This window comes from Vulpes lagopus, chromosome 18, assembly GCF_018345385.1.
Source record: "Vulpes lagopus strain Blue_001 chromosome 18, ASM1834538v1, whole genome shotgun sequence".
Lineage (NCBI taxonomy): Eukaryota > Metazoa > Chordata > Mammalia > Carnivora > Canidae > Vulpes > Vulpes lagopus.
The window spans coordinates 20,881,108-20,908,810 of NC_054841.1; the positions used below are offsets into that span (position 1 = coordinate 20,881,108).

A 27,703-nucleotide genomic window follows, 5' to 3' on the forward strand; every position below is an offset into this window, starting at 1 on the left:
AGGCGGAAATGATTAGATCAGAAAAGTCATCCATCATTTTGGAAGGGGGTGGGGTATGTTGCAGGTTTTTCTTTTTCTTTTTCTTTTTTTAAAGATTTTATTTATTTGAGAGGGAGCAAGAGTGAGGGATCATAGAGGGAGAGGAAGAGGGAGAAGCAGACTCGCTGTTGAGCATGGAGCCTGATGCACGGCTTGGTCCCAGGACCCTGAGATCATGACCTGAGCCAAAAGCAGACACTTAACTCACTGAACGCCACCCAGGCACTCCTGCTGCATGTTTTTCACATGGCAATGACCAGATCCCTCACAAAGCTGCCTTCTCCGTGAGAGATGAAAGATGGATGTGCCAGAAGAAATGATCTTGGGCAAAAAACCCTTATGCCCAAACCTCGTTTAGAAAGACAGGAATCCCTGCCTTCAGGGGACAGTGTGAGTTCACTGGACAGGGAATTTACAAGCACAGAGGACTAGACTGGACACCAGTGGGGGTCCCCAGGGTTTGGGACTAGGGAATACCCCGGGACCTTTACATGTCTCTGAGGGAATAAAGACATCCAGCAGCAATGGGGGAAGAATTTCCTAATAGTTCAATAAATGAGGGCACAGGGGATATTATGCTTAATTTAGCCAACCTAAAGAAATGAGACCCTTTTCCACCCTAGTTTTGTGGAGCAAGATGCATACCTGACATTCATAGGAGTTATTGAAGGAACCAGGATTTACATCTAGATGTTGTCTTTGGCCAATATCCCAACAACTATTGGGACAACTCTGTAATAGAAAGTGTTCTTCCAAGTCAAGGAACACTTTTTTTTTTTTAATGAAAAAGGTCAGTTTTATGAATAAAGCTTGACAATTAAAAAATCTATAGGTGTCTTTGGAGCTTTTGTGCTTCAGTGGCACAAATATTGTGGTTAAGGGCTGTGCTTCCTGGAGAGCTCCCACACTTCTTGTAAAACCAAGATTTCTATTCAGCCTGGCACAAGTTTGACTCTCAGCCAAGTTTAGCTACCTTCTACTTAGAGTAAATCTTGGGGCTAGAAAAAACCCACAAGGGCTTTATCCTTAAAATACTCTCCAGTGGCTTTTTATTTGTAAGACTAGCCACTTCTGGGCGAGGTTGGAACTTTCTGTCTTCCCCTAGGATGGGCTGGAGCAGGATATGCTGGGAGGACATCTTTCCTTTGTCAGTGGTCCTCAACATGGTGCTATTTTACCCACCGCAGGGGGCTTTCGGCAATGTCTGGACACATTTTTGGTTGGCACCATTGTGTGAGTGTGTGTGCTACTATCTAGTGGGTAGAGGCCTGGTAGCTGCTAACCATCCTACAGTGTAAAAGGATGGCCCCTTGCAACAAAGAATTATCTGGCCTAAAATGATTACCATGCTGAGGTTGAGAAACTTTGGTTTAAGTCCAGCCTTTTCTATGGCGTGTCTCACTCTCTCTGCATCTCAGCTATAGACCTCAATGTGGAAGGGTGCTCCCAAGAGCTGTACAGTGCACAGCCTGCACAACCACATGTGGCAACCCTGTACACCCACAGGGAAGATGGGCACCAGTGTCCCTCAGGGATAAGCCTGGTACTGTGCTCCACAGGTGGAAGGAGAATGGGTGTGAGTTGAAGGACATACACACATACACAAACACACACATAGAAGTGGAGCTACAGGATAGAGTCCTAGTGGAATTCCATTCCCTGGTACTTACCGTTTGGAGGCCTGGCCTTTCCCCTGCTCTAGTTTGCTTACATGATCAAGTCTCCTGTTTTCTGCATCAGCACCGTCAAGCTGGGTGTCTGTCACCTACAAACCACAGCATCATAACTAAAAGGCCGAGTCTTTTCTCAGCTTTCAATATGCCTGCTTATGGTTATTGTGTATGATGGGCCAGGCTCTTGCATGAGGCCCAATGGGTGTTGTGCTTCTTTAGGAAGACTTGCCTGCTGTGAAGCTGGGCTAGCTGACCCAGGAGTCCAGCAGGCAAGGTGACACACTAAACTCTAAGTAAGTGTGCTTTAGCCTTTGCTCACAGCTTTCAAACAATAATTCATTCCCAGAGGCTCAGCTTATCTGTCAATCTACAAGCATGTCTGCTAACATTAAATATAAAGTAGGCACGCTTCCTGCCAACATGAGAAGAGGTGTGTGTGTGTGCATGTGTGTGTGTGTGTGTGTGTGTGTGTGTGTGTAAAGTGGACCTTTTTGCTTAAAGGGATTGTGCTTCTCCTAAAGGTCTAGGAGAGTAGTCAAGGTTGTCCAATGACCTTGGCCAAAAAACCCACGAGAAACAGGGGAGCCTGTGGCTACCAAGAGGATGCAGAAACAGAGAAAGAAGGGGCAGAGGAGGAGGAGGATGGACAGCATCTATAGTTGCTCTCAAACAGCCAATGATTAGGGCAACAGAGGAGATAGGATAATCTACAGGGAAAATCATAACTTTGATAATTAACTGAGCATTACAGGATAATATTTCATTTTGGTTCATTATCTTTCACTCTCCTGGCTGGCCATCTTCCATATTCACTTTTAGATACCTTGGGTTTTCCTAGCCAAGATCATCAGACATTCCTGGCTTGTTTCCTGGGCCTTCCAAGATATAAACGCAACACCTCTATGATCTCATCATAGGTGTGATATTGGTTGATGGTGCAGGACAGATTTTTTTTTAATTTGAAAATGTGTCATCCTATTCCTAGTGTATGAAGGGGTCTGTCTGTCTGTATTATTAATTATTTATTTGAGAGAGAGAGAGAGAGAGAGAGAGAGTGAGCACTAGGAGGGGGAGTGGCAGGCAGAGAGGGAGAAGCAGACTCCCCACTGAGCAGGGAACCCAACGTGGGGCTGGATCCCAGAACCTGGGGATCATGACCTGAGTTGAAGGCAGATACTCAACTGACTTAGCCACACAGGCGCCACTGAAGGGGTCTTTAGTAATGAGGAGTGGGCTGTGATGACAGCACTAATTTATTGATCTAGCACAGTGTGGACCAAGAACCGCCTTGAGCACTTTTCGCATGCTTTATTTTAATCTCTCATCTGCCCCGTATCACTACGTCCAACGACATGTCCAACTAAGTCAACCTTTAAGGTTGAGTAGGAGGCTTCAGGTGGCAGGGTGATGGGCTCCTGCTCCTACTATTTTAAGACAGAGGATTCTGGGGTTTGGAGAGATTTTGTAAATTGCTGAGAGTCAAAGTGATGGAACCACGATTTGAAAGCAGGCCAGTCTTGCCTCTTCTGTACTCTTAATTACTCTTAAGACCAGGTAGGATATGTTAGCACATTTCCTAATTGAAAACAAGATTTGTATTCATGGTATAAATCCTATTTGTTGGTGGTGAATTATTCTTTTAGACCACAGGTGGGCACACTGTGGCTTATGCTCAGATCTGGCCTGCTGCCTGTTATTATAAATAAAGTTTAATTGGAACACAGCCACGCCCACTCGTTTGCTGTCCAGTGGCAGTGAGGAGTCATTGCCATGGAGACTAGAGGTGTGCAAAAGCCTAAAAGATTTACTCTCTGGGTCACCTAGATGGCTCAGTGGTTGAGCATCTGCCTTTGGCTCAGGTGGTGATACTGGGGTCCTGGGATCAAGCCCAGCATCAGGCTTCTCTCAGGGAGCCTGCTTCTCCCTCTGCCTATGTCTCTCCCTCTCTCTCTATGTCTCTCATGAATGAATAAATAAAGTCTGTTTCAAAAAAAAGAAAAAATATTTACTCTCTGGCCCGTTACAGCAAAAGTCTGCTGGCCCCTGTTTTCAGCTGTAAGCTCAATGAAGACAGAGACGGTGTGTTTCCCCCTCCGCCCATAGCACCAAGCCCAGAGACAGAAGCCACAGCAGGCAAGTCATTAGCAATTTGAAATTGAGATTTGTTGAATAATTGTGGAACTCATAGAGCGGCTGCATGGTCTCTGCTCCCATCTCAATGAATATTACACACCAAGGAAGTGGCGACACCAGGCTTTGAGCCCACCCTATCTGACTCTGGCTCCCGTAACCAGGACATGGAAGGACACATACAACTAAGTTCGTGTTCGATGTTGAGCAGGGTGCCTTGAGCTCTGTGGGGACTGGACACTGCTCATGGTTTCCCCTTCACTGAAGTTTATTCCAGTGCAGGCAGGCAGGGAGTTAGGGTGGAGCTGGCCTGAGTCGGGCTAAGGACAGCTGCAAAGGGGACAGGAGGGGGCATGGGAAGGAGGAGAGAAAGGTGGGGAAGGGGTCCCATGGTCAGTCGTGTCTTCAGGTGGCCCGGGCTCCCCAGTGAGTAGCGTCCACGTGGAAGAGGCCCTAATGGGAGTGAAGGCAGGGTGGCCTGCAGCCTCTGGACCCCCAAAGGGACAGGGGCAGGGGCAGGGGCAGGGGCAGGCCCGGCTGGTGTCGTCCATGCCTCCAGCCATGGCTGCCTCTTCCTCAGCGTTCAGTAATCAAGGTTGGCCACAAGGAGCAAGAAGTTCTGGAGAGAAGGCAAAAGAAGCACAGACAAGAACGATCATTTTCTGAGCTGCAGAGGACAGGAGCTTCCTGAAAGAGAAACCTTCAGCGGAACAGGCAAGTTTTCACTTGAACGGGACGCGAGGTCAGTGCCAAAACCATGGGGGGGCGGGGGCGCTTTTGAAAACATTGTCTCTCTTAGCTGCCTGATTCTGGGAATTTGTTTGCATTCCCCCAATACTCTGATTTCTGGAAGACACGCGTGAATGTCGCTGTCCTCTTCCAAAATTTTTTTTTGTCCTAGGAGAAAAATGTGCATCTGGGTGCTGCCTGGATTCACTGCCCTCACATAATTAATTCAGGAGGATGTGGTCCAGGATTACCTCAGAGGAAGGATATACTGTGAACAGTGAAGACATGACACCTCTGGAGTTATACAGTGAACTATCCTTGTCCCTGACCCTGCTTGTGAGGTGGTTCTTGCACTAAAAGGCCTGGGCGATTTTTCTCCAGGACCATCCCTTGCTGCTGAGGGCAGAAAGGCCAGCTGGTGGCCCAGTGGAGACTCTCACACCACCATCGAGGTTCCAGCTCATTAACCCGGAATTGGTGCATCTAATTGGACCCCTCTGCACACTCTAGTCCTGCCATTCACGGCTAATGGGCCTTGCACACTGTTGATGTTCAGTTGACCTGTTTGAACTGAATACTGGAAACTGAGCTACATGAAGCCAAGATTCCATACAATCAAAACTTGCCACCTGTACTCCAAAATTTAAAACAAAAATTCCTATAAACATTATGACCAGGATGTCAGAGGGCCCCAAACCTGCCCTCCCAGGAGGTCTTAGAACTCTCCACCCAGACCCCACGTCTCACTGACCTCGTGGACTTGGAGCTCCGAACTGTTGAGGTAGGTATCCACTGGCAGAGGGAGAGGAAAGCCTTCCTCAAGCTTTGCTGGAAGATAAAGAGCAGAGAGACACGGGCTGGAGGGGGAAGGCTGGGGAGGTGCGGAGACACGCTCATTGCATTAGATGCTGGCTGGTGAGAGGGCAGGCTACTTCGAAATGAGGTAGGCTATTGGATTCAGGGCTGGTTTTCTGTTGGTGGAAGCATGTAGATGCAAATGCCTGATAAATGCAGCTTCTTCAGGAGGGGACAGATGTGGACAGCCCCCACCAGCCAAAATGGCCCAGGATGGGGCATGCAGTGTTTACAACTGTGGACTCATCCCTGAGGACCACCATCTCTTCCACTTTCTCTTTTCTAGGACAACTTCCCTGCTTTTCTCTGGTGGTAGTGGAAGTCGGACGGCGAGGCCAGTTAGAGAAAGTCCAGGCATGGGTTCTCAGGCAGCCACTGTGCCAAGCATTATTTCCATCAAGGTCACCTATCAAGTCAATGACCTAACCTGGCCCAGAACCCAGGTGTGCTAACTCCAGGTGTTCTCCAGGTGCCGTTTGGTCTGCCACTCCTTGGCCTACCTCCCTGTGCTTTGGGACTCAACTTGACCTTCACCTTCTGGAAGTCTGGACCAACCTCTGAGTCACAGTCAGTGCCTCCTCCTAACTCCCCCACAGCTGTGACTCCTGTCACAGCATTTATCACACTGGTTGTCACTGCCTGTTACACATCTACCTTCCCAACAGAGCATAGACTCCTCAAGGGCAGGCTCATAGATTGCCAGTACCCCTGCCAGTGCAGAAGGAGGGGCTCAGCTTGTTGAATAAATAACTGAATGACTGATTGATCCATGAATCCTACAGAAAGGGTAGAATTTGACGTTTACGTGGGGCAGTCAGTAGCAGGTACTTATTTTTTTTAAAGGTAGTATTTTAAAATTTTGTTAAAAGATTTTATTTATTTATTTGAGAGAGAGGGAGAGAGAGAGAGAGGAGAACAAGCAGGGGGAGCAATAGGAAGAGAGAGAGGGAGAAACAGACACCTCACTGAGCAGGGAGCCTTATGTGGAGCTGAATCCCAGGACCCCAGGATCATGACCTGAGCTGAAGGCAGATGCTAAACCTACTGAGCCACCCAGGCACCCCTAAAGATTTTATTTATTTTAGAGTGAGATAGAGAGTGAGAGGAGGGGGAGGCGCAAAGGGAGAGGAGAATCCCAAGCAGACACTGCTAAGTGCAGAGGTTGACTTGAGGCTCCATCTCAGGACCCCAAGACCATGACCTGAGCCAAAATCAAGAGTCAGACACTTAACTGAGTAAGTGTCTGTCAGTAGCAGCTATTCTTACCATTGAGGGAGGGGTATATGGTGTGGAGCGCATAGTAATTGAGGATGACTTCCATCAGCTCCACCTGGATTGGCGGGTGGGCGGGGGGAGGGCAGAACAAAGGGAGCAAATAAGACATGAATGAAAACAGGAGTCCAAGGGAAGAACATCTAGTGGCCCTCACCTCCAGAAACACTGACATGCCATCCCACTTACAAAACAGGTTGACTGTGACTGTCACCACTACAGCTCCTTCTTCGCAATCTCCTAAACTCCACTCTCTGGACTTCATTCTCCATCAGTACATACGAGCTCATTTTATGGCAAAACATGACCTGAATTGCCATGGGGATATGTAGTGTTTCTTTATTCCACTTTGCATGAATATTTTAAAATTTTGTTGCAGGAGTATTAATGTGTTTGATTAGAGATTGCTGCCCCAGATCCTCCTGGAAGAGTTATATAACATATGGTGCATGTCCCAAATTAACCTCTCATAAATTCTCAATTCTGAAGCCCATCAGCCCTGAGGGCTTTGGGTAAGGCATTGTACACCTGGGCCGCTATTATTACAGCAGTGAAAATATACCAAGAGCTTACTATATGTGAGACATTTTGTCAAAGTGTCTTACTGAATTCATTGCCCTGTTTCATGTTCAGTTCCCATTTGAAGTAGTTGAAGTAGATATTAGTATTCCCATTTTATTGGGAAAGGTTCAGAAAGGTTAAGTTATTATCCCAGGGTCACACAGTAACAAGTGGCACAGTTGGTAAAAGAGCCCAAATCTATCTTCCTCCAAAGCTTGTGCTCTTAATGTCCACGTCCTGTCTCCCTGTTAGCTCTCAGGCTGCGCCCTCGTTAAATGATTAACTTTTAGACATGGTGTCCATTTCCTGCAAGACTGTAGTGCATCTTCTCTGGGTCCTTGGTGCTTCTCCAGGAGCCCCCTGAAGCCCTGCTTGGAGAAGAAACGCAAGAGGCTCTGGGAGAAAACAACTCACGTCGATGAAATTGATGTTGGAGTGTTTCAGTTCCAACTTCAGCTTACTGTGTGGAGAAAGAGAAGCACGGGTCACCCCAAGACGTGGCTGCTACTTCTTCGCAGTTACCTCTAGAGAGTGCAGTGCTTATGGACAAGGCCATTTCTGGGGGCTGGGTGCCTAAGAATTCCTCTGCAACGTGGTGCTTGTGCATTTAAGGATTTCAGCAGGCACAGTGATTTAAGAAGAAGTGACATTGTTGAAAATAACGTTTGCTGAGCATCTTCAATAACTTAAATAAATTATGAGGATATAAATATTAACTGAAAAAAGTGGGATGCAAAGAGCAGTGCTCTGTATGTCCAATGACAAAAATGCGTATTAAGAAAAGACTGGAAGGAAACATGAAACTATTAGTAGTGATAGTCTATGTGGCAGAGTTGTAGAGGGTTTTTAAAAAATACTTTTACAGGGGGATCCCTGGGTGGCTAAGCGGTTTGGCGCCTGCCTTCGGCCCTGGGCATGGTACTGGAGTCCCGGGATTGAGTCCCACATCAGGCTCCCTGCATGGAGCCTGCTTCTCCCTCTGCCTGTGTCTCTGCCCCCTCCCCTCTCTCATGAATAAATAAGTAAAATCTTAAAAAAATACTTTTACAATTTCCATGCCATGATCATGTATTATTTGCATAACATGGGAATAAGACAACAATGGTAGAGAGAGGCACCTGTGTGTTGCTGGCAGACAGCTGGCACCCAGCAGAGAGAAGGAAGGCAGGGTGACTCTGGAGGCCTCAGGTGCTGTCACTATAGAAGCCAAACCTCAATTCCCCCCATTGATCCTCTTGGCTGCTGGCCTAGCTCCCTCATTCAGGGATTCTAACCACCCTGGACTTATGATCTCTTTGCTTTCTGCTCATGGGGCAGAGTAGTTTTGCTAATCCCTTGATAAAACCATGGTCTGAGGTCCTCCTAGATCCTCCTCATTTTGCTGTGTCTCAGTCCAAGCCCTTGGCTGTCCTCTCAGATACTGCACACCTCCCAAGCCAGGCTGATGCATGAACTTAAAATTCTGGGACCTCCAAAAATGCTCACATGCTCACCATTAGCTTCTCTTTTTAAAGACCTCTTATGATGTGCATTTTAATGAAGTCAGTGCACTCTCTGAGTCAATGGGTATCTAACCCCAAGGCCAGGATTTGGTTCCTCTGATGCACCCGCTGCACCTGTTCTTCAGCCGGGAGCAGCGCTCAGAGTACAGGGGTACAGGTGAGGGCCCCAGAGAAGGACGTCAGGGCAAGTGCCAACCCTTGCTGACAGTTTAGTCTCTCCTGCCCACTGGCTCACTGGATTTAGTGAGTATGCTCCTATTGACTGGGTATCTGGGCGGTGGGGCAGCAAGAAGTGGCTTGGGGGCACCTTTAATCCTCAGCCTAAAATCTCCTTTTTTTGATGTGCAGTACTGAATGTTCTTCTCGATCTTACATATAAAGTCCTTGCAAAGCTCCATATCTTCCAACTAGATTATGGCTCCTAAGTAATCCCTTTGCAGAAGTTCAGCAATTCCACTGGTGCCTGAGACTGAGAGGGGACCTGAATGTAACCTGGGCTATGTGGCAACTTGTCTGGCTTCTGGCTTCCCCACTGAGACATGGTCAATATGTCTTTCCAAAGGGGCCCCCGGATTAGAGGTGAAGCCAGCCCCAGTGGAGATCTCTGTTCCCAAGGGTAACCCCAGCCATAGCAGTGACCAGATTAAATGCTCAGGTTGCTGCTTGGCTATCCTCATCCTACCCCACTTCCCCCTACCCTTGCCCATGGCCGCTTACCTTCCTGGGGTCACTGAACCAACAATCCTGTCAGAGCTCACATTGATGGTGGCAGAGATGCTTGTTGTCTAAAAAAACAAAAAAAGATAACCCAGAATCTCAGGTGACATAGAAATCCTGTTGGCTCCCAGTCCAGGGGACAGATCTTCAGAAACCACAGCCAGATATGAGACATGTGGGTGAAAAGCAGCTACCCCAAGGATTATGGGCTGAAGATGCAGGATGTTGGTGACTCCATAGCTGATTCTAGGAAAGGTGAGCTCAGGTTTTAGAGGTCCTAATGGAAGCATCAACAAGGGCAAATAAGCCCAAGCTAAAGACACGGAACATTCAAATAGGGAGACCATTCACCAATAAGCATGACTGAGCTTTGAAGCAGGCTATATGAGAAGTTCAGAGAGGCCCTGAGTCCTAGGGACCTTTAAGGACACCACCAACTGACACCTGGGTGTGAGGATGAAGCCTGACCTGTCCAGGTGTGGGGTTGAACCAGGCCACTGAATTTGGGCAATTTCTGGCCAAAGTATTTCTTTGAATACTTTTTCCAGCCCCTCCCACTTTCTCCCCTCCTGGGACTCCGAGGACAGTAAGATGATAACTTTTGTCGTAGTCGTACAGGTCCCTGAGGCTCTATTCATTTTTTTAGGCCATGCATTCAGATTGGGTAATTTCTATTGTTCTATATCTAATTCATTTGTTCTTTTCTCTGTTCCACTGACACCGCCCCCTCCCCCCCCCCCCCAGCAGGGATGTCAGGGCATGTTGTTACAGCCTCGTGCCAGTGTAAGCCTCAGCTCCCCAGTCAGCCTTTGCTGGCCTGGGTGGGGCTAGGGCCATAGCTTTTTCTCTGGTGTTTGGCTTTAGTAGCAAAGTTATTGATTGTCTACAAGTTTTCTATATTACTAGGTTGTCCCTTTTTTGGTCCTTTGGCTAGAAAGAGGGGGATGCTGTTGGGGCTCTTTTTGTTCATGTCTATTGGTGTTTCTGGGTTGCCCCAAATTGGAATATGCAGGGCAAGAAACCCCAGGGAGCTCATCATCATGTTGTTCCTTAGATCTGGAGACCTCTGGCTGATATATCTTCTCTCTCTGTCTTTCAGAGTTTTCTTGTTTATTTTAGATATAATGTTTAAGGTTCTGGGTTGTACTCAGCAGGAGTAGGGAAGGAAATGGACATCTACTCAATCTTCCCAGAGGAGGAAGTGTTTTGCCCATTTTTGAAATTAATTGTCTTTTTTATGACTGAGTTGTAAGAGATCTTTATATATTCTGGATACAAGTCCCTTCTCATATATATGGTTTGCAAATATTTTCTCTCTTTCTGTGGATTGTCGTTTCACTTTCTTGAATTCTGTCCTTTGAAGCATGAAGTTTTTAACTTTGGTGACGTCCAATTTATCCATTTTAATTTTTTTGTTCATGCTTTTGAGTTGTATCTAAGAAGGTCTAACCCAAGGTCATGAAGATTCAATACTGTGTCATTTTGTTTTTTTCTGAGAGTTTTGTGGTTTTAGCTCTCACATTTGGGTCTCGAGTCCCAAATTGACTTGGAGTCAATTTTTATGTATGTATAATGAAGAGATCTGGTTTCATTCATTTGCATGTGGATATCCAATTGCCCTAGCACCATTTCTTAAAAGCTTATTCTTCCCCATTGAATTGTCTTGGTCCCCTTGTTAGAAATCAGTTGACTATAAATGTGGAGGTTTATCTCTGGATTCTCAATTCTATTCCATTGATCTGTATGTCTATCCTTGTACTACTACCACATAATTATGATTACTATAGCCTTACAGTAAGTTTTGAAACAGAGAACTATGAGTTCTACAATTCGTTTTTCTTTTTCAAGATTGTTTTGGTTATTCTGGGTCCCTTGAGCTTACATATAAATTTTGGGATCAGCTTGTCAAGAAAACCAGCTGGAATTTCGATAGGGATTGTGTGGAATGTGTAAATCAGTTTGGAGAGTATTGCCATTATGAGTTCCTTACATTTTACACCTTCTTTAAAAAGGTAATTTAATGATTTTATTTATAACCACTTCAAAAGAGTTATGCTTTAAATTGAACTTATTTTTATAGCAAATGTAACAGTGAAAAACAGCTAAAATTGTCCAACTTAGCTAGTGTGAATGACTTTTAAGGTTTCTTGCAATGCTGCCAATGTATGATTTGATTAAGTACACCGTTGGGAAGGAAGCCTGGCTGTTCAGGCCAGGGATGCAAGGTCCCCTCACACTGCTGCCAGGCAGAAGTAGCCTCCAGAATCTATCAGCTTCCCTGTCCTTCGGTAGAGGGAGGGGCTTACACTTTGGCAGATGGAACCCTTTGCTGCTCTGTCCAGGGGCACACTTACCACCCTGAGTTGGAAGAGTGGCTTGCGGTCAGAGGAGTTGGGCTTGAGAGCGAAGGCCTGGACATCTATCACTGGCATGAGGGTCACATTTCCAGGGGTGAACATCAGTAATGGAGCTGACTCAGGTGACATCTCAAGCTCTAGCTCCATATTGGGGTACATCCTGGCCAGCTGGAGAAAGAGGGCAGAGGCTCGGGGGGAGGGCAGGATGCACTGATGTGCAACCACAATCCCCACGTTTGGTCTGTCTAGATGGGCTTCTCCGAGTTCTCCGTGGTGAATGTTCAAAGATCTTACCTGAGGAACAAGGACTGGGAATGAGCTGGTGTGCAGGTGGATTGGAGAGTCTGGGGAAATCTGCAGTAGAAGCAGGAGGCTACTTGAGATGCAGGATGTGGTTAGAAGTGCGGAGTTTGAGGTCAGACAGGTCGAGCCCAAATACCGTTCCCGCCATTTTTCAGCTGATGGCTTGCTGGCAAGCTGTGTTAGGTTCTGCATCTGTAACACGGGGACGATAACCGGAGCTCTCGCCATGCAGAACAGGCAAGGATGAAATGAGACAGTGTATAGGTAAAGTGCTAAGTGCAATGCCTGGAACCTCAGTAAATATAGCAGTCTGTTTTTGTTATTTTTGGTCAGTTTTTGTTATTTTTTGGCCCCCTCAAGGGCCAATGAGATCTCATAACCACCGCAATCTGGATTGAATCTATTTCCAGGTATGTCTTCCCCTCAAACCTTTTCTTTCTTTCTTTCTTTCTTTCTTTCTTTCTTTCTTTCTTTCTTTCTTTCTTTCCTTTTCTTTCCTTCTTTTCTTTTTTAAAAGATTTTATTTATTTATTCCTGGGAGATACAGAGAGAAGCGGAGACATAGAGAAGCAGGCTTCTCACAGGGAGCCCTATGTGGGACTTGATCCCAGCACCCTGGGATCACACCCTGAGCCAAAGGCAGATACTCAACTGCTGAGCCACCCAGGCGTCCTCCCTTCAAACCCTTTCTAACCCTCTTTCTGGTATTCTTCTCTACCCAATCCTCTGACTTGCTGATCTTGTAGTGTGGTGAACCCTGCCTGCACCCGCACACAGCCTATCTTCCCTGATCTCTCCTCTCTCAAGATCTCATCTTTACTTGGACTGCTCCCATAGCACTTATCATAGTGCTTGGCTTGCGGGGTGCATGGCTCAGACCTCCCTCCGGGGGGGTCTCCTGCAAGAAGGGCAGTTGGCTGATAGCCCCCTGCTACCTCATTCAGGCCCCACACTTTCATGCTGGGCCACGATGTCCCAGAAAGCCCCCAGCCCCAGACCCGAGCGCAGCGCAGCCAGTGTAGTGCTGGAGAATTTTGTCCGACCAGGCAGGATTGAGACGATGAGCCAAACCCAAAGTAACAAGCCCTCATTCACTTACTGTGAAAGTGTAAGCAGGAGGCTAAACAGGAAAGGATACCGGCCCCCACCACTCCATTTCCCCTGTGGCATGGCACCTGTGAGGTCAGATGCTTCAGCAGAGGGAAGGAGGGGGTCACCTTATTGCCAGAGGAGCCCCCAGAGAAAAGGCTCCTGCTGTGTTATGGACCCGGTGTGGGAGGGGGAGGAGGGTCAGTAGAGGAGTACTGAGTACCAGGTCAGACTGGAGAAAACCGTCCTCCAGGCCCTGGCAAGGGCGTCTCAGCAGAGGCACCTAAGCAATCTCACCTGAGGATCCCCCATCTCCTCCACCTGTAAGGAGGCCTCTGAGTGAGGTGTCAAGGCTTGGAATGCAGATAAGCCTAAGAGCATGGCCAGTCTGAGGAGGGGATGGGGCGGAGGCTAATGTCCTTCGCCACAGCTCCCTCCAGAACCTGACGAGCACCGGCCAGGCACCAAGTCTAGTCTGGGAGGACCCACCAGGTCAAGCCTTTGTAATTGCCTGTGGTCAGGCCAGAAAGATCACGCACAGGCTTTTAGCCTGGAGCCAGACTCGTTGGATTTCTGTCTGCGGCAGCACCCCTCTGATCAGCAGGCTCCGCTCTGTGCTCCATCAGCTGAGATGAGGCTCCTCAGAGCTGCACAGCAGCACTTCTGCTACCAGTGTGCTTGCCTTCCCCTCTCCTCCGTGGTGCCAGGCCTGCATCTCCCTGGGAGGGCTCTCCCCTCCTACTCCTCCTTCCTCTCCCCTTCATCCTTCCCAGGCACTGCCCTAATCTATCCCTTCCAAGTCTAGTGCCACCTTGGCATCTGCTTAGAGGACTGATATGATACCACGGAGTCTTTTATATTTTTTTAAGTATTGCCAATAATAGCTAATATGTATCATGCATCAGACACCAAGCTCTTAACAGAATCGCTCATATGATCCCTGGGGAATAGGCACTGTTGGGATCCACGGCCTGGATTTGAACCCACATTTGGTAGGCTTCAGATTATACATTCTTTCTCTGGCTCCCCAAACCCCCAGGCTTGGTCTCCAGTCCAGCCTGCCACTCTCTCCTGGGACTACCCCCCGCAGCCTCCTCCCTCCCCTACTCACGTGCTGGTTTTGAATGGTGAAGTTCATGTATCCAGCCTGGTGATAGACCCAACTGGCTGTGTTGAAGACATATTCAGAGATAGCAAAGTAAACCATGTAGTCATGTTTCTCTGGCAGCCTGATGGGTGGAGCATTGAAGGGGGCTCGGGAGTGCCCGTTTTGGCCAAAGAATTCACCCTGGAAACAGAAGGACACGTCATCCACCCAAGGTTCCTACCAGAGAGGGTGCCAGGCAGAGGTGTCCAAAGCCTTCTTGGGGAAGCCTCCTGTGCCCTGGGCTGTGGTCTGAGTGCTGGTTCCTCTCCAGAATGTGGGCCTGGGGTCCTGAAAGGTTCCTTCTGGCCCCACAAAATTTAGACCTGACAGCTGCTTGAAATCCCCTATTACAGAATCGGCTGGGAGATATGTGTTGAGTTCTCATGGGCTCAGGATGTGGCCTGGTGGTGGAAAGCATGGACTCCAGAGATTGACTGTCGCTTACTAATTCTGGGACTTTGGGTGGGTCCCTAGCTTCCTTGTGTCTCAGCCTCTTCACCTGCAGAATAAGGATGATGCTAATGGCTTCAACTTCATAGAGGTGGCATAAAATGGAAATATGTTAATATTTGTACCAATATTCAGCATCTGGCACAGAGTAAGAAGCATATACTTGTTTGTTAAGTAAATAAAATGGGAGGAAGATGGCACTCCAGGACCTAGCTCAACCCCCAGGGGAAACATGGAAGAGACTGGAATAAAAAGGGGGTGTATTAAAAAAAAAAAAAGAAAAAAGAAAAAAAAAAAAACAAAGATCCCTGGGTGGCGCAGCGGTTTGGCGCCTGCCTTTGGCCCAGGGCGCGATCCTGGAGACCCGGGATCGAATCCCACGTCGGGCTCCCGGTGCATGGAGCCTGCATCTCCCTCTGCCTGTGTCTCTGCCTCTCTCTCTCTCTCTCTGTGTGTGACTATCATAAATAAATAAAAAATTAAAAAAAAAAAAAAGAAAAAAAAAGGGGGGTGTATTAATTTCCTATTGCTTCTGTGGGCACTGGCTAGGGATGGGGACTTACGGGCAGATGGACTAAAGAAGGAGGTTAGGAGCTGACTCTGGGAGGTAGAACTTATTTTCTGCCAGCCCTCAGCTCTAAGGTCTTTTCGCCATAGCAACTTACCTTGAAGGGCGTGTCTAGGACTTGAGAAGTCACTTGAGGAGCTCCTATTAAACTGTAGTCAATGCTGGCAACCTGGTCAATCATTGAGATAACTGTGGAACAGGAAAGAGACAGTGTTATGAATAGGATAGTCAAACACTTGTGTGTGTTGTGCACTGCACAATTTCAGGGCTCTTCTTTCACATGGACTGTTGCCTTTGGAGAATTGGAATGGGGATGGGGCTGATCCATGGTAACTTCAGGCACAAAGAGAGTGCTGTATTCATTCATTCACCCATTCATTGGGTATGTATTAACACCTGCTATATGCCAGGCACAAATGCAAGGGGCTGATGAAACAGCTGAATGAGATAGTCAGAGTCCCTGTCCTTTGACAGTCCATGGTGGGTTGGGGGGAAGATAGTCAATCAAATACTTGAGAAAATAAATGTAAAATTGCAACTCTATTAGGTAGCGTAAGTCCGTAGGATGATATCAGTGGCATAACAGAGATGAAATGGTGAGGGGCGGGGGCTGCAACCTGATTTGGACAGGGAGTCAGAGGAAGTGTTGCTTGGGCTGTGATCTGAAGGAGGAGTAGGTGTCGACTGGGTGAAGGGTGGTAGGTGTAGCAGAAGGACATTCCTGGCAGAGGGAATGACATGTGCAGAGATCTTGTAGCGTAGGAGTACAGTTGAGGCATAGAGGGTGATTAGAGGAATTAGCGATATTGGAGGCATGTAGGGACTGTGTGGCTGGCCACATTGCCAGACCATGCAAGGCCTTGTCACTTGGAGCGGGGCTCAGTGTCCTGAGAGTCAGAGGAGTTTTTGTTGGGTTCCAAGAAGAGGGGGAGACCTGACCTGTTGTGTGATTGTGAAAGGTCCCTGTGGCAGCCAGAGGGCCAGGGCTGGGCGGATCCCGGGCCCTACTCGGGGATTGCAGAGCATCCCTGTTTTGTTAAAGCAGCCAGGACAGAGCTAGCATGTTTTTCTCCCATGTGCCTGTCATCCTCTTGTGCTCCTCCCAGCATGTTCAGTCATAGTGAGTCACTATGCTCAGTCACCTTACTCCCCGGCCTCCAAAGCAGACCCCCCAAGAGAGGTGGTCACCCCATATCCAGCTCTGTAGGATGGAGAGGTGTTCAATGGGGAAAGTTCACCCGGGACTCTAGGGAGATGAGGGTGGTGATGGCTCTGGGGGTCCTGGGTGCCATGGCATCTGATGGTGCCCAGAGAGGGAAGGGACCTCCGAACCTGGCAGAGTCTGGAGATAGGGCTCCAGGCGAGAGGTTGTTGCCTTCCTGACCATTTCGCAGATCTGCGGGAAGCGAGTGAGAAAGTCAGGTGAGCTCCCCTCTCCCTCTCTCCTTGGCCCTGCGCCTCCCCTGCCGCCCTCCAAATGACCTGGCTTTTCTCCTCACCCTGCAGGCAGGAGAGGGGGAGGTGAGCATGTCCAAAGAGAGAAGAGCCCACTACCTTCATCAATACACAGTACTTGGTCACTGTCCCATTTGGGCTGGGCATGCACGTGGGCTCAGCTTAAGTCCCTAGACTTTTCTGGAACCTACATTAGAAGTGAATGGTGGCCACGCGGGCACTGCCCTGTCGTCTGCTGTCGCCACGGGTCCCAGTTCAATGTCTTGGCTGCTAAGTGGCAAGAAGCAGAGTACATCAATACATTTATTAGGGAGCCGAGGGGCAAAGCGGGAGAGCTCCCAGGTGAACCAGGGGCTCTATCACCTCATTCCTCAGCCTCTTTGCCTCCTCCTCCTGCTCAGGCTCCTGGCTAGCTGGGAATAAGGGATCCCAAGCGGCTCTAAGTCCGCAGGCAGTACTGACCGGGGCCACCAGAGGGCCTCAAAGCAAAGCCAGAAGTACAGTTTTCTGGAGAATTGCCTTCCTCAGCAGGCCCACCAACCTACTCCTCTGTACATCAAGAAGTCCTGCTTGGGAGATCCCAAAAGTGCCCCGGCTTCCGATTTCCTAGCTCCAGCTCTTAAAAAATCACATACTTTTAATAAAAAAATACAGGAACTGTATATCACTTGTCAATGGAAAACTGGCATCCCTTGGCAAAAACATGATATAATTGGGAAAAAAGAATACAAGGGCTTGAAAAAACGTTCTTGAAGCCAGGCTAGATAGGGTTGCCATGTTCAGGATACACTGGCCCCAAACCGAGACTTCCCCTTTGATGTAAAAAGAAAGGACTGCGAAGGGAATTGATTGCTCGTGTTAAAATCAACACTTTGTTTTGAGGAAGTTTCCCCACTTTGGGAACTGATGTTTTGTGCAAACTCCAAGTCAACCTGTGTCAGGTGGGTTTGACCTGGAGCACCCAGGCAGCCAGCCCTTCTGGGGCCTGACTTCATCCACCCCAAGTCCCCTGGTCAGAGATCCTCTCTCTCCTCATACCTCTCTTTGTACTCTCAGCCCTGTGGGGTCTGCAGCCAGTGCCCCCATCCCCTGACACTGACCGCTCCTTGGGCTCAGCCTTTCTGGCACCAGCCCCATGCCCTCTGGACACATGATGTCCAGGGTTTTCTTTTTTCTTTTCTTTTCTTTTCTTTTCTTTTTTTTCTTTTCTTTTCTTTTCTTTTCTTTTCTTTTCTTTTCTTTTCTTTTCTTTTCTTTTCTTTTCTTTTTTTTTTTTTTTTAAAGATTTATTTATCTATTCATGAGAGACACAGAGACAGAGAGAGAGGCAGAGGGAGAAGCAGGCTCCATGCTGGGAGCCTGACGTGGGACTCAATCCCAGGTCTCCAGGATCACGCCCTGGGCTGAAGGTGGCGCTAAACCACTGAGCCACCTGGGCTGCCCGAGGTCCAGAGTTCTCTGGACCATGTTTCCATATTTGTAGGGCAGAGACCACAACTTGCCTCTGGCCTCAGCCTGCTGCACAGGGCTATTGGGGAAATAACCTTGAACCATTTACTCTGTCCTTCCTCTGTACGAGGCACTCATTAGTGCCTGTGTGTATGACATCATACAGCCCTCCCAACAGCCCTGCAGGGTAGATGCTGTCATTATTCCCGGTTTATAAACAAGAATCTCAAGGCTCAGAGAGGGTAAGCCTGTTAACCACAGCATCACAGCCAGCAAAGGGGCAGACCTGGGATTTAAACCCAAAAGTCGGACTGCAGAACCCATGTACTGAAGAATGAAGATTCCATGAGGTGAAACATGATTCAGAAATGACTCTGCAATACGATGAGTGCTCTGAGCAAAGCCTGTGTGCCAGATGCACTAAGTGCTTATCAATCCCTACTAGCCTCCTTCAAGGTAGGTAGTGGTCATCATCCACGTTTTACAAGTGAGTAGAGTGAGGCTCCAGAAGGCCCATCAACATGCCCAAAGATACACACCAGGTAAATGAAAGAGGCACTCTGCCTCCAAAGTTTTTCCCTTGAGGTGATGTGTACTAAAGCCAGCCCCATTATTGTTCTCCATATAGTGCATTTTGGGGGGAAGAATAGAAGGTGAGTCCTTTTTAAGAAATATTTTCCTATCCTCAAAGTGAGAAAGATATGCTAGATTTTCTCCTAAGAAGTTTTGGATTGGTTCTGGAATTTAAATCCTTAGACCACCTGGACTTGATTTTTGTGTATAGTGTGAGGGAAGGATCCAAGTCTCTTCTCCATATCTCTGTAATATTATCTACAACTAGATCTCAAACACTCTGCCGGTTCCAAATGCCAATTTAACATATGTGGTCATACAAACTTGGGAAAGCCTTGAAGTTTGTCTTTGCACCACGAATGAAGAAAGTTTACTAAGCAAATTCAAATGACAGTGTACTTAAGAGACAAGGCTGTTTCCAAATATCAAATATGTCCATGCCAATGACCCTTGTATTAATCACAAATCTATGTGTCCTTTTGTTTACCTTTTGTTCCAAGATATTTTTGAATTTATTTTCAATTCTCTCATGGAAGAGGTTCAGGATCCAGCTGGAAAAAAGAGGAAAGAGGGTCAGGATCCACTTTATGATTAACCTAGGACTCCTAAAATGATGGCTACCCATGGATCTGATCTTCCTCCATGTTATCCCAAGAAAGGAGCCAACCAGATGGGGAACTCTCACATACTATTAGTAGGAATGTCAATTGGTACCGTCACTATGGAAAACAATGTGGAGGATCCTCAACAAATTAAAAATAAACTACCATATGATCCACCAATTCTACTTCTGGGTATTTATCAAGAAAACAAAAATGCCAGTTTGAAAAGGTATCTGCCTCTATGTTCATTGCAACATTATTTATTATAGCCAAGATAGGGAAACAGCCTAAGTGTTCATCAGTGGATGAATGGATATAGAAAATGTGGTACACACACACACACACACACACACACACACACACGAAACCGGCTGGAATATTAGTGAGCCATAAAAAAGATATTTTACCGTTTGCAACAACATGGATAGTCCTTGAGAGTATTATGCTAAGTGAAATAAGTCAGACAGAAAAAGGCAAATACCACATGATCTCATTTATACAGGAATCTAAAAAAACTCAACAGCAGCCAAGCTTATAGATGTAGAGAATACATGGGCAGTTGCAGGGTCAGGGGGTGCAATGGGTGGAGGGGATCAAAAGATGTTGTACATCACACCCCCCTGACTTATTCCAATTATAAAATAAATAAGTAAATAACAACCTGGTTACTATAGTTAATAATACTGTATTGTATATTTGAAAGTTGCTAAGAGTAGATCTTAAAAGTTCTCATCACAATAAAAATATTTTGTAACTGTGCGTGGTGACAGATGTTAATGAGACTTACTGACGTTGATTATTTCACAGTATCTACAAGTATCATATCATTGTGTTGAATGCCTGAAACTAGTATGGTGTTGTTTGTCATTTATACCTCAATAAAAGAAAAAGAAGGAGAGTCAGGCCTATTCTTTATACCCTACAAGATCCACAGAACAATTTACCTGGCATTTTAGCAAGTAGTCACTCCCTCATTCATTCAACATTTACTGAGCCGCTCTGATGGGGTAAGCACTGAATAAGGTGTTGAGGGGACATTGGTGAACAATTTCATGGTGCTCATGGTGTGGATCTAACCCACTCCAGATAAAACTGGCCCTCAGAGACCTTTCCCCACCACAGATCACACTCGGTGAGAATCGGCCCAGAACAGACACTGCACAACTGTGTTCTCACCTGGGGTAAGGATAAGAGGTTGTGGGATATAAGTGAACTAAGTTAGTGGAATTAGGTCTGATAAAATTTCTTTCCTCCCATAAATGCTTCTTTTCCATTCAACGCTCGCTGATTGAGTGATGTGTACTATGAATATATGTATATTATAAATTCATGCGGTAAAATTGGACACAAGTATTTCCTGGGTGTTCTGCAGAAAGCACCTTGAACTTTCCAGGGTTCTGTCCCCTGGGCAAGCCCAGGACTTACAGACTGATTGAACGTTGGATCCTGGGTGGATCTGAATGACCTGGATGTAGAGATCATGGCTGGAGTCCCTGACAGCTGTGGGTGGGGTGTTGCTTCCAGAAAAGGCTGTCGCCTCCAACGTCTCTGGGTACTCCTCCAACATTGAGTTGCAATAGAACATATTGAAGCAGTAGGAAACTTTCCACAGATCACAGACTACATAAAGTCATCCTGGCCCCATTCTTCCTCCTGTTGCCCAATTTCAGTCCAATCTCTTAAATCTGCCACAGGCCCTTCTCCCCCACCTTTGCTGCCATCACCTGTCCTGAGGCATCATTGTCTCTTGCCTGGACAACTGCCTCTCTCCTCTCTGGTCTCCCTCCACTCACTCTGCCCTGCTCTAATCTCCTCTAAATAAAATGATCTTTTAAAAGAGCCAATCTGATTATATCACTGCCTTTCTTAAAATCCTCCAGTGGCTTCCCACTGCCTAACTTCAGGATAAAGACTAGAGTGTGGCTCCTGCCTAGTCTCTTCACTTTTTCTAATTAATCACCACCCTTCAGGTACACTGACTTTAGCTCACTTCCTGGGAGGCACAGGCTTTTCACACGCCTCAGGATCTTCTCACATGCTTCTTCCTCCACCAGAGAAGCTCTCCTCTCCCCGTCTTTTGCTAAAATTCAAGACTAATTTCCTTGAAGAAACTGTCTATGCTCTAAATGTTAGGTAAATGGTTTACCCTTTACATTCATAGCATCTGGACTCTCTCCTTATAAGCATGTTATCATAACTATGTTGAAGGTAATTCAAAATATATTAAAATACTTTATGTTTCCTTCTCTCACTAGAATGTATATTGCATCGAGGTGGGGACCTGTCGTCCCCACCTTGCATCGTCTTGTATTCCTAGCATTTAGCTCAGGATCTGTTGAATAATAGGGCGTCAATAAATATTTGTTAAATGAATGATTGAATAAGGCTACCAACTCCTCATTTTGGTCAAGACCGTGGGTGTTCACACTTCTGTGTCCATATCAATAGCACCCAACTATGCAGCTATCGCCACCATAACAAACTAGCTAAAATGTTTCTCTGGCCACCAGTGTGCCCATCTCCACTATGTGTGTGTGTGTGTGTGTGTGTGTGTGTGTGTGTGTGGTGTGTGTGAACCACACGGAATTTCATGACTTTGATCTTGAGAAATGGAGTATTATGCTCACCTGATTAAAATAACACAGTGGTTTGAAGCTATCCAGGCTCAACTAAAAGTTTCCTTTTCCAAAAGGCAGACTTAAGTTCAAAGGCTCTAGTATTTGTGCAGAAAAGATTTGTCAGTTGAGTACATGCACAGTTACTAGTTTCTGGGTTCCCCAAAAATATAAATTCCCCTGAAACTGACAAGATTAAAGGACCCTATATTTCTGTTGACATTTGTTCCCTCCAACATGGCCACCCAGCAAATAAATATCCAGCAAAGAGGTAATTGGCTATTCATTTTATTCACCACTACTTCCCTGTGTCCTGGGGGGCTGACATGTGCAGATTCGTCTCTCAGACTCTCTTGCTGTCTGGCTAACGAGGGGTATAGGCAACAAGGAGGGATGAGTTGGGGTATTTATACCCAGGTGTGCCCTGCTGTGCCACTACACACCTGCCCTATGGCCCCTTCTCCAAGGTTCCACCAACTCTTTCTGGGCTCTGGTAACATGCTTCCCTCCCCTTTCGCCTTCAACCCCAGGGGTGGTCATAGCTCCCTACTGGCATGGGTGTCCAGGTACTTCAGTAGCCCTTGCTGAACATCTGTTTATCCTGCTCACACTCCTGTGAAGATTCTTTTCATCAGATCCTTGTCAGTTAAGCCTTTTGAGCTGCCTCTATGTCTTGCCAGGAAGTGAAGGATGAGGTGCCAACCAACCAGAGTGAGAAGGCAGTCACTCTGGGACTGGACTCATTCCTTTGCTATTCACTAAAAAAATAGATAAATGTGTACTATGATCTCTTCCTGGCAAGTCACTTCAGGATGCTGGATTGCCATTAAAGGCCATTTTGCCCGGGTGTCAGCAGGTTTTCCTCCCTCCCTTCCTTCCTTCCTTCTGGCCTGCCTTCCTTCCTGCTTTTCTTTTTTAAAAATATTTTATTTATTTATTCATGAGAGACACAGAGAGAAAGGCAGAGACATAGGCAGAGGGAGAAGCAGGCTCCTCGCAGGGAGCCTGATGTGGGATCCATTTCAGGACCTGGGATCATGACCTGAGCCGAAGGCAGACGCTCAACCACTGAGCCACCCAGGCGTTCTTCTTTCTTTCTTTCTTTCTTTCTTTCTTTCTTTCTTTCTTTCGAGAGAGTGAATAGGGCGAAGGGGCAGAGGGAGAGGGAGAAAGAGAATCTCCAGCAGACTCTCTGCTGAGCGCCAAGCCTGACATGGGGCTCAATGTGAGGCTCAATCCCACAATCCTGAGATCATGACCTGAGTGGAAATCAAGAGCCAGATGCTCAACCTACTGAGCCGCCCAAGCGCCCCAGAAGACTTTTTCTTAAAGGGCAAGACAGATTTTTTGGCACTGCAGGCCACGTGGTCTCTGTTGCAACTACTCCACTCCGCAGTTGTAGCACGAAAGCAGCTATAGATGGTATGTGAGCGATGAGTGTGGCTGTGATCCAATGACTTTATTTATGAAACCATGAAGCAGACTGGATTGGCCTGCAGGCCTTAGTTTGCAGACCTCTGATCCTAATGCACCTTAAATCTTGCTCTTATGCTCCATCAGGAGCATCCCTGGGTGAACTGGATGTTGAGGCATCTCTGACAAACCTCCAGCAAGGGCATGGAGTCACTTACCTTAGTTTTCCGGAAATGTCAATGCTGATGTGGCCAATGGAGTTGTTGCAGTGGGCCATGGAGGCAGTGAGCCGTCCAGACTGGTCCTTGCCCAGGTTCAGAAAAGCTGAGATGCAAATGTCATCTACTTTCATATCGAAAGTACCATCGAAGGAGCTGATTGGAAGTTATGAGAAGCAAATGGTATATAATCAGTCACCTCCAGGAAGAGGAGCCAAAAGAATGCAGACCAGTCCCCAGTTCACCACTAACTAGCTGTGTATCCTAACTGAGCCTCTACTTTGCAGCCAGCGTTTATTGAGGATTTGCTGTATGTCGGGCAGGCCCATTGCTAACTGTCTTACATCTGTTATTTTACTTAATCTACAACTGCATCAAGGAGATGGGTTATTATGAATCCCATTTTACAGGTAAATAAATGCAAGTTTAGAGAGGCTCAGATCTGGTTCCTTAAGGGACTGGTTGTTTGAGCACCCAGAAATGGAAGCCCAGGGTGGGAGGACATGCCTTCGCCCAAAGCTGAGAAACATTCTAATCCAAGCACTACTCACATGAAAGCCTTTTTTATCTTCCAGTTTCCACTAACAGACACGTAGTTATTGGACAGGGAGGCTCTGACCCCCTGCCTTGGGCATAGCCTCAAATCTGAGTTCCTGAGCTCGAAGTCATGTATCTTCAGTCTGGGGAAGGAAAGCAGAACATCAAACCCAGAAAAGCCAGGTGCATATTAATCCTCCGGCTCTGGAGTTATCAGTGACTTTCTGTTACGGCTAATTTTGGGGTTGCTTCACTGTTCCCTATTTGGCTTTTTGGTTGTTTTAACATCTTTCAAGAAAATTCCCTGTATTAGATTCCTCATGTGGATTTCTGCTGGTCAGTGATGGATATGGCTACCCTGCCTGGTCCACTCATCTATATTATCCCCTCTCTGTGGCCTTTTGAGTTTGTGGCTCTTGTCAGATCCACATTCATTAGCTCACTCAACAAATATCCATTGAGATCCTGCTCCGTCAGACCTGGCTCTAGGCACAGAGGCCGCAGAGATTCACAATGTAGTCCCTGTCCTTGAAGAGCTCACAGTTGGTGGCAAATCTGGATGTGTTAACAGACTATGGCGGCCCACTGTGAAGACTAGATGCAAGGGGTACTCTATGGCTGTGGGAAGGGCCCTTGACCTCTAAGTGGCAAGGCCTGAACAGAGTGTGTGTGCGCAAATTTTTAAAAATATTCTTTTTAAAGATTTTATTTATTTGAGAGAGAGAGAGAGAGAGAGAGCCCAAGCAGGGGGGAGAGGGAGATAGAGGCTCCCCGCTGATCAGGGAGCTCAATGAAGGACTTGGTCCCAGGACCCTGGGACCATGACCTGAGCTGAAGGCAGATGCTTAACTGACTGAGCCGCCCAGGTGCCCCTGTGTGTACAAATTTAAAGTAGCTCCTTTTTGCTCACTGCCTTCAGGAAATTGTCTTGAGAGACTTTGGGAAGATTCAAAGGGACAACCTTTTCTATCAGGGATGAATAAATGATCCACAAGAACCTATTATGGACACTTATGGGGCTGCGGAAGAAAAATCCATGCAACCAAGGAATGAATAAAGAAGCACTAAGGTGTGAAGACTCTAAGATTGACTGTGTAAAAGCTACGGGAGATTAAGGTCATTTAAGGCTTATGGAGAGGGAGCTTGTTCACCAGGGACCAGGAGGTCATCTGCTTTATTTCCCATAGGGTTATGTGTGGATGCTATCCTCAAGATGTAGCATGCAAATACAATGTGAACAGGTTCCAGAAAAACTTAAAGTCCTTCACTACAGACCCCTGAAAGGCTTTGGAGGGAAGGACCGCATATCTCAAGCAGATTCCTCATCTGGGCAATCAGGAAAGTAGCTGGGGGTCTCTGGCAGAGCAAAAATTTAGAGGTAGTTTCTGCAAGAATGACCTTGGGGCTTGCGAATGGTTTCTAAGGCTCTCTTTCCCATCCTGATGATTCAAGAAACATATAGCACCTTTCAGAAGCCCCACAAGAGCTGGCCATGATCCTTTTTGCCTTTAATCCAAATGATGATTCCATGTTTATCCCTTTACCCCGGGGAACCTAGGCCCCCATTCTTCTTCCTCCACTGCCCCTATGGTGAAGAATGGAGACCTCACCTGTAAAACTCATAGCTCATGATTTTAATCCAACTGACTTTGACGCTTCCTGAGAAATCAGGCAACTCAATTGTGGATAGCTCCTTCTTCAGGATGGCTACTCCGTATTGGCGGGCTGTGGGGAAACAGCGGCAGTCAGCTCGTTCTGTGGGAGGAAGCCAAGCCCAATAGTCGGGTGGCCAGGCTTTGGAATCACACGGACTGGGAGTGAATGTTGGACTTGCCATGTACTCTTGGTGTGCTCTCAAGCAAGTCCTCTAAATTCCTTGAGCCTCACTTCCCCCCTTCTGTACAATGGTGATAGTAATAATACCAATTGGGACCGGAGAATTAAATTAGATCATGAACTCAAAGTGCCAGGTAAATGGCGAGTATTATTTAGTCAACAAGACGGTAGAAGCAACGATACAATACAGCAGGGCTTTTGAGGACTCATTTACTGCAGCGTGGTCAAACCTTCGGGTTTTTCACTGTTGCCTAGGCCATGTGTTAACAAGGCAGATTCCCAAGCCTAGCTTCAGTTGATAATAGATAGATATTTGGAATCTGCATTTTAACATTAGTCCCAGCAATTCCAGTGTGTTCCACTGACCCCAGGGGAAAATGCTGGTCTAGTCCCATCCTTTGCCTCTGGTATTCAAGACGAGGAAACTGAAACCCAGAGGCAGGCATATCCAAGGTTTCTGAGCCAGGCAGGTGCAGAACTCAAGCCTGTGGTCCCTCGTCCTGATTACCACACCAACCTGGTGAGCAACAATGAGCACCAGAAACATGACTGACCCTCGACCCCCCTTACCATATTCCAGGCCTTTTCTGGTGATTCTGGCCACGAACCCAGGATTAGATGCCCCTTCTTCAAGCCCAGAGACCACTGCCAGCAGCAGTAGGACCACTACCACGCAGTGTGGTCTGGCCATCGTCCTCAGCAATGTCCTGGGCAGAGGTTGGCCAGAGTCTCTCCGTAGAAGCCTCCTTTACTGAAGGTGACAGTAGCGCTGAGATGCTTATAAAGCCTGGGGCCAGATGAGGAACTGAATCCTTTGGGAGAGAGGGTGGGGAAGGTTCAAGGCTTTGGGGCAGCCCAATTTCCAGCAACTTGAGATGGAAAGAAGGTTGCTTGCGAAATTGTTTAAGGTTTATTTCTGGCCTAGAGGGCAGTGGAAACAGGACCACAACCTCCAACTGCTTCCTCTTCTAAGCTCTGCTGCCTAATGCTGCCAGAGGAGACTCCCTGTAGCACCTCTCTCTCTAGCTAAACACCTCCATTCATTCTCCATTATCTACAGACTGAGTGTAAACATCCAGCATGGCAGCGGGGGCTGCCACAACTTGACTCCAATGCACCTCTCCAACTGGACCTGCCACCAGGCCAGTCTGCCAACCCTGTGCTCTGGTTCCCCTTGAACTCACCGTTCCCCACTTACACCGTGCAAGACCATCTCAAGTCAGGCCACACATACAACAAATGGATTCTGCAGATGTTTTTGGATTTTTCCTCTTGCTTACGTTGTTTTAAATCTACTTTATTAAAGTATAATTTACATGCAATAAAATGCAGACATTTTAAGTGTACAGTTCAATGAGTTTTGACACACATATATATCCATGTAACTGCATCGTAATCAAGATAAAAACTTTTGCATCACCCCAAGAATTCCCCTCATGGTTCTTCCCAGAAAATCTCTGATCCCGTCTCCTATTCCCCAAAACCACTGACCTGCTTTCTGTGACCATCCATTCATTTCACCTGTTCTAGAGCTTCGTGGGAGTGGAACCATACAGTACACATCTCGACTGTACTGACTGGCTTCTTTCATGCAGCACTATGTTTCTGAGATT

General features: G+C 47.0%; 1 protein-coding gene across 2 annotated transcripts; it reads right to left on the bottom strand.

Annotated features, from left to right (window-relative positions):
* Positions 1-3,877: 3,877 nt before the first annotated feature.
* On the bottom strand, positions 3,878-26,810 carry LOC121478115 (lipopolysaccharide-binding protein-like). Of its 2 annotated transcripts, none has more exons than XM_041732960.1 (15): positions 26,661-26,810; positions 25,865-25,979; positions 24,269-24,397; positions 23,718-23,873; positions 19,357-19,420; positions 16,725-16,788; positions 15,490-15,581; positions 14,339-14,515; positions 12,130-12,189; positions 11,833-12,003; positions 9,479-9,546; positions 7,674-7,719; positions 6,693-6,756; positions 5,323-5,399; positions 3,878-4,461 (listed from the first exon to the last, which is right to left on the bottom strand). In XM_041732960.1, exons 1-15 carry the CDS (start codon positions 26,779-26,781, stop codon positions 4,426-4,428), a joined length of 1,440 nt encoding a protein of 479 aa, XP_041588894.1. In that variant the 5' UTR covers positions 26,782-26,810; the 3' UTR covers positions 3,878-4,425. The 2 variants fall into 2 exon arrangements, with proteins under 2 accessions (XP_041588894.1, XP_041588893.1); XM_041732959.1 differs by having other exon boundaries at positions 12,130-12,330.
* Positions 26,811-27,703: the final 893 nt, after the last annotated feature.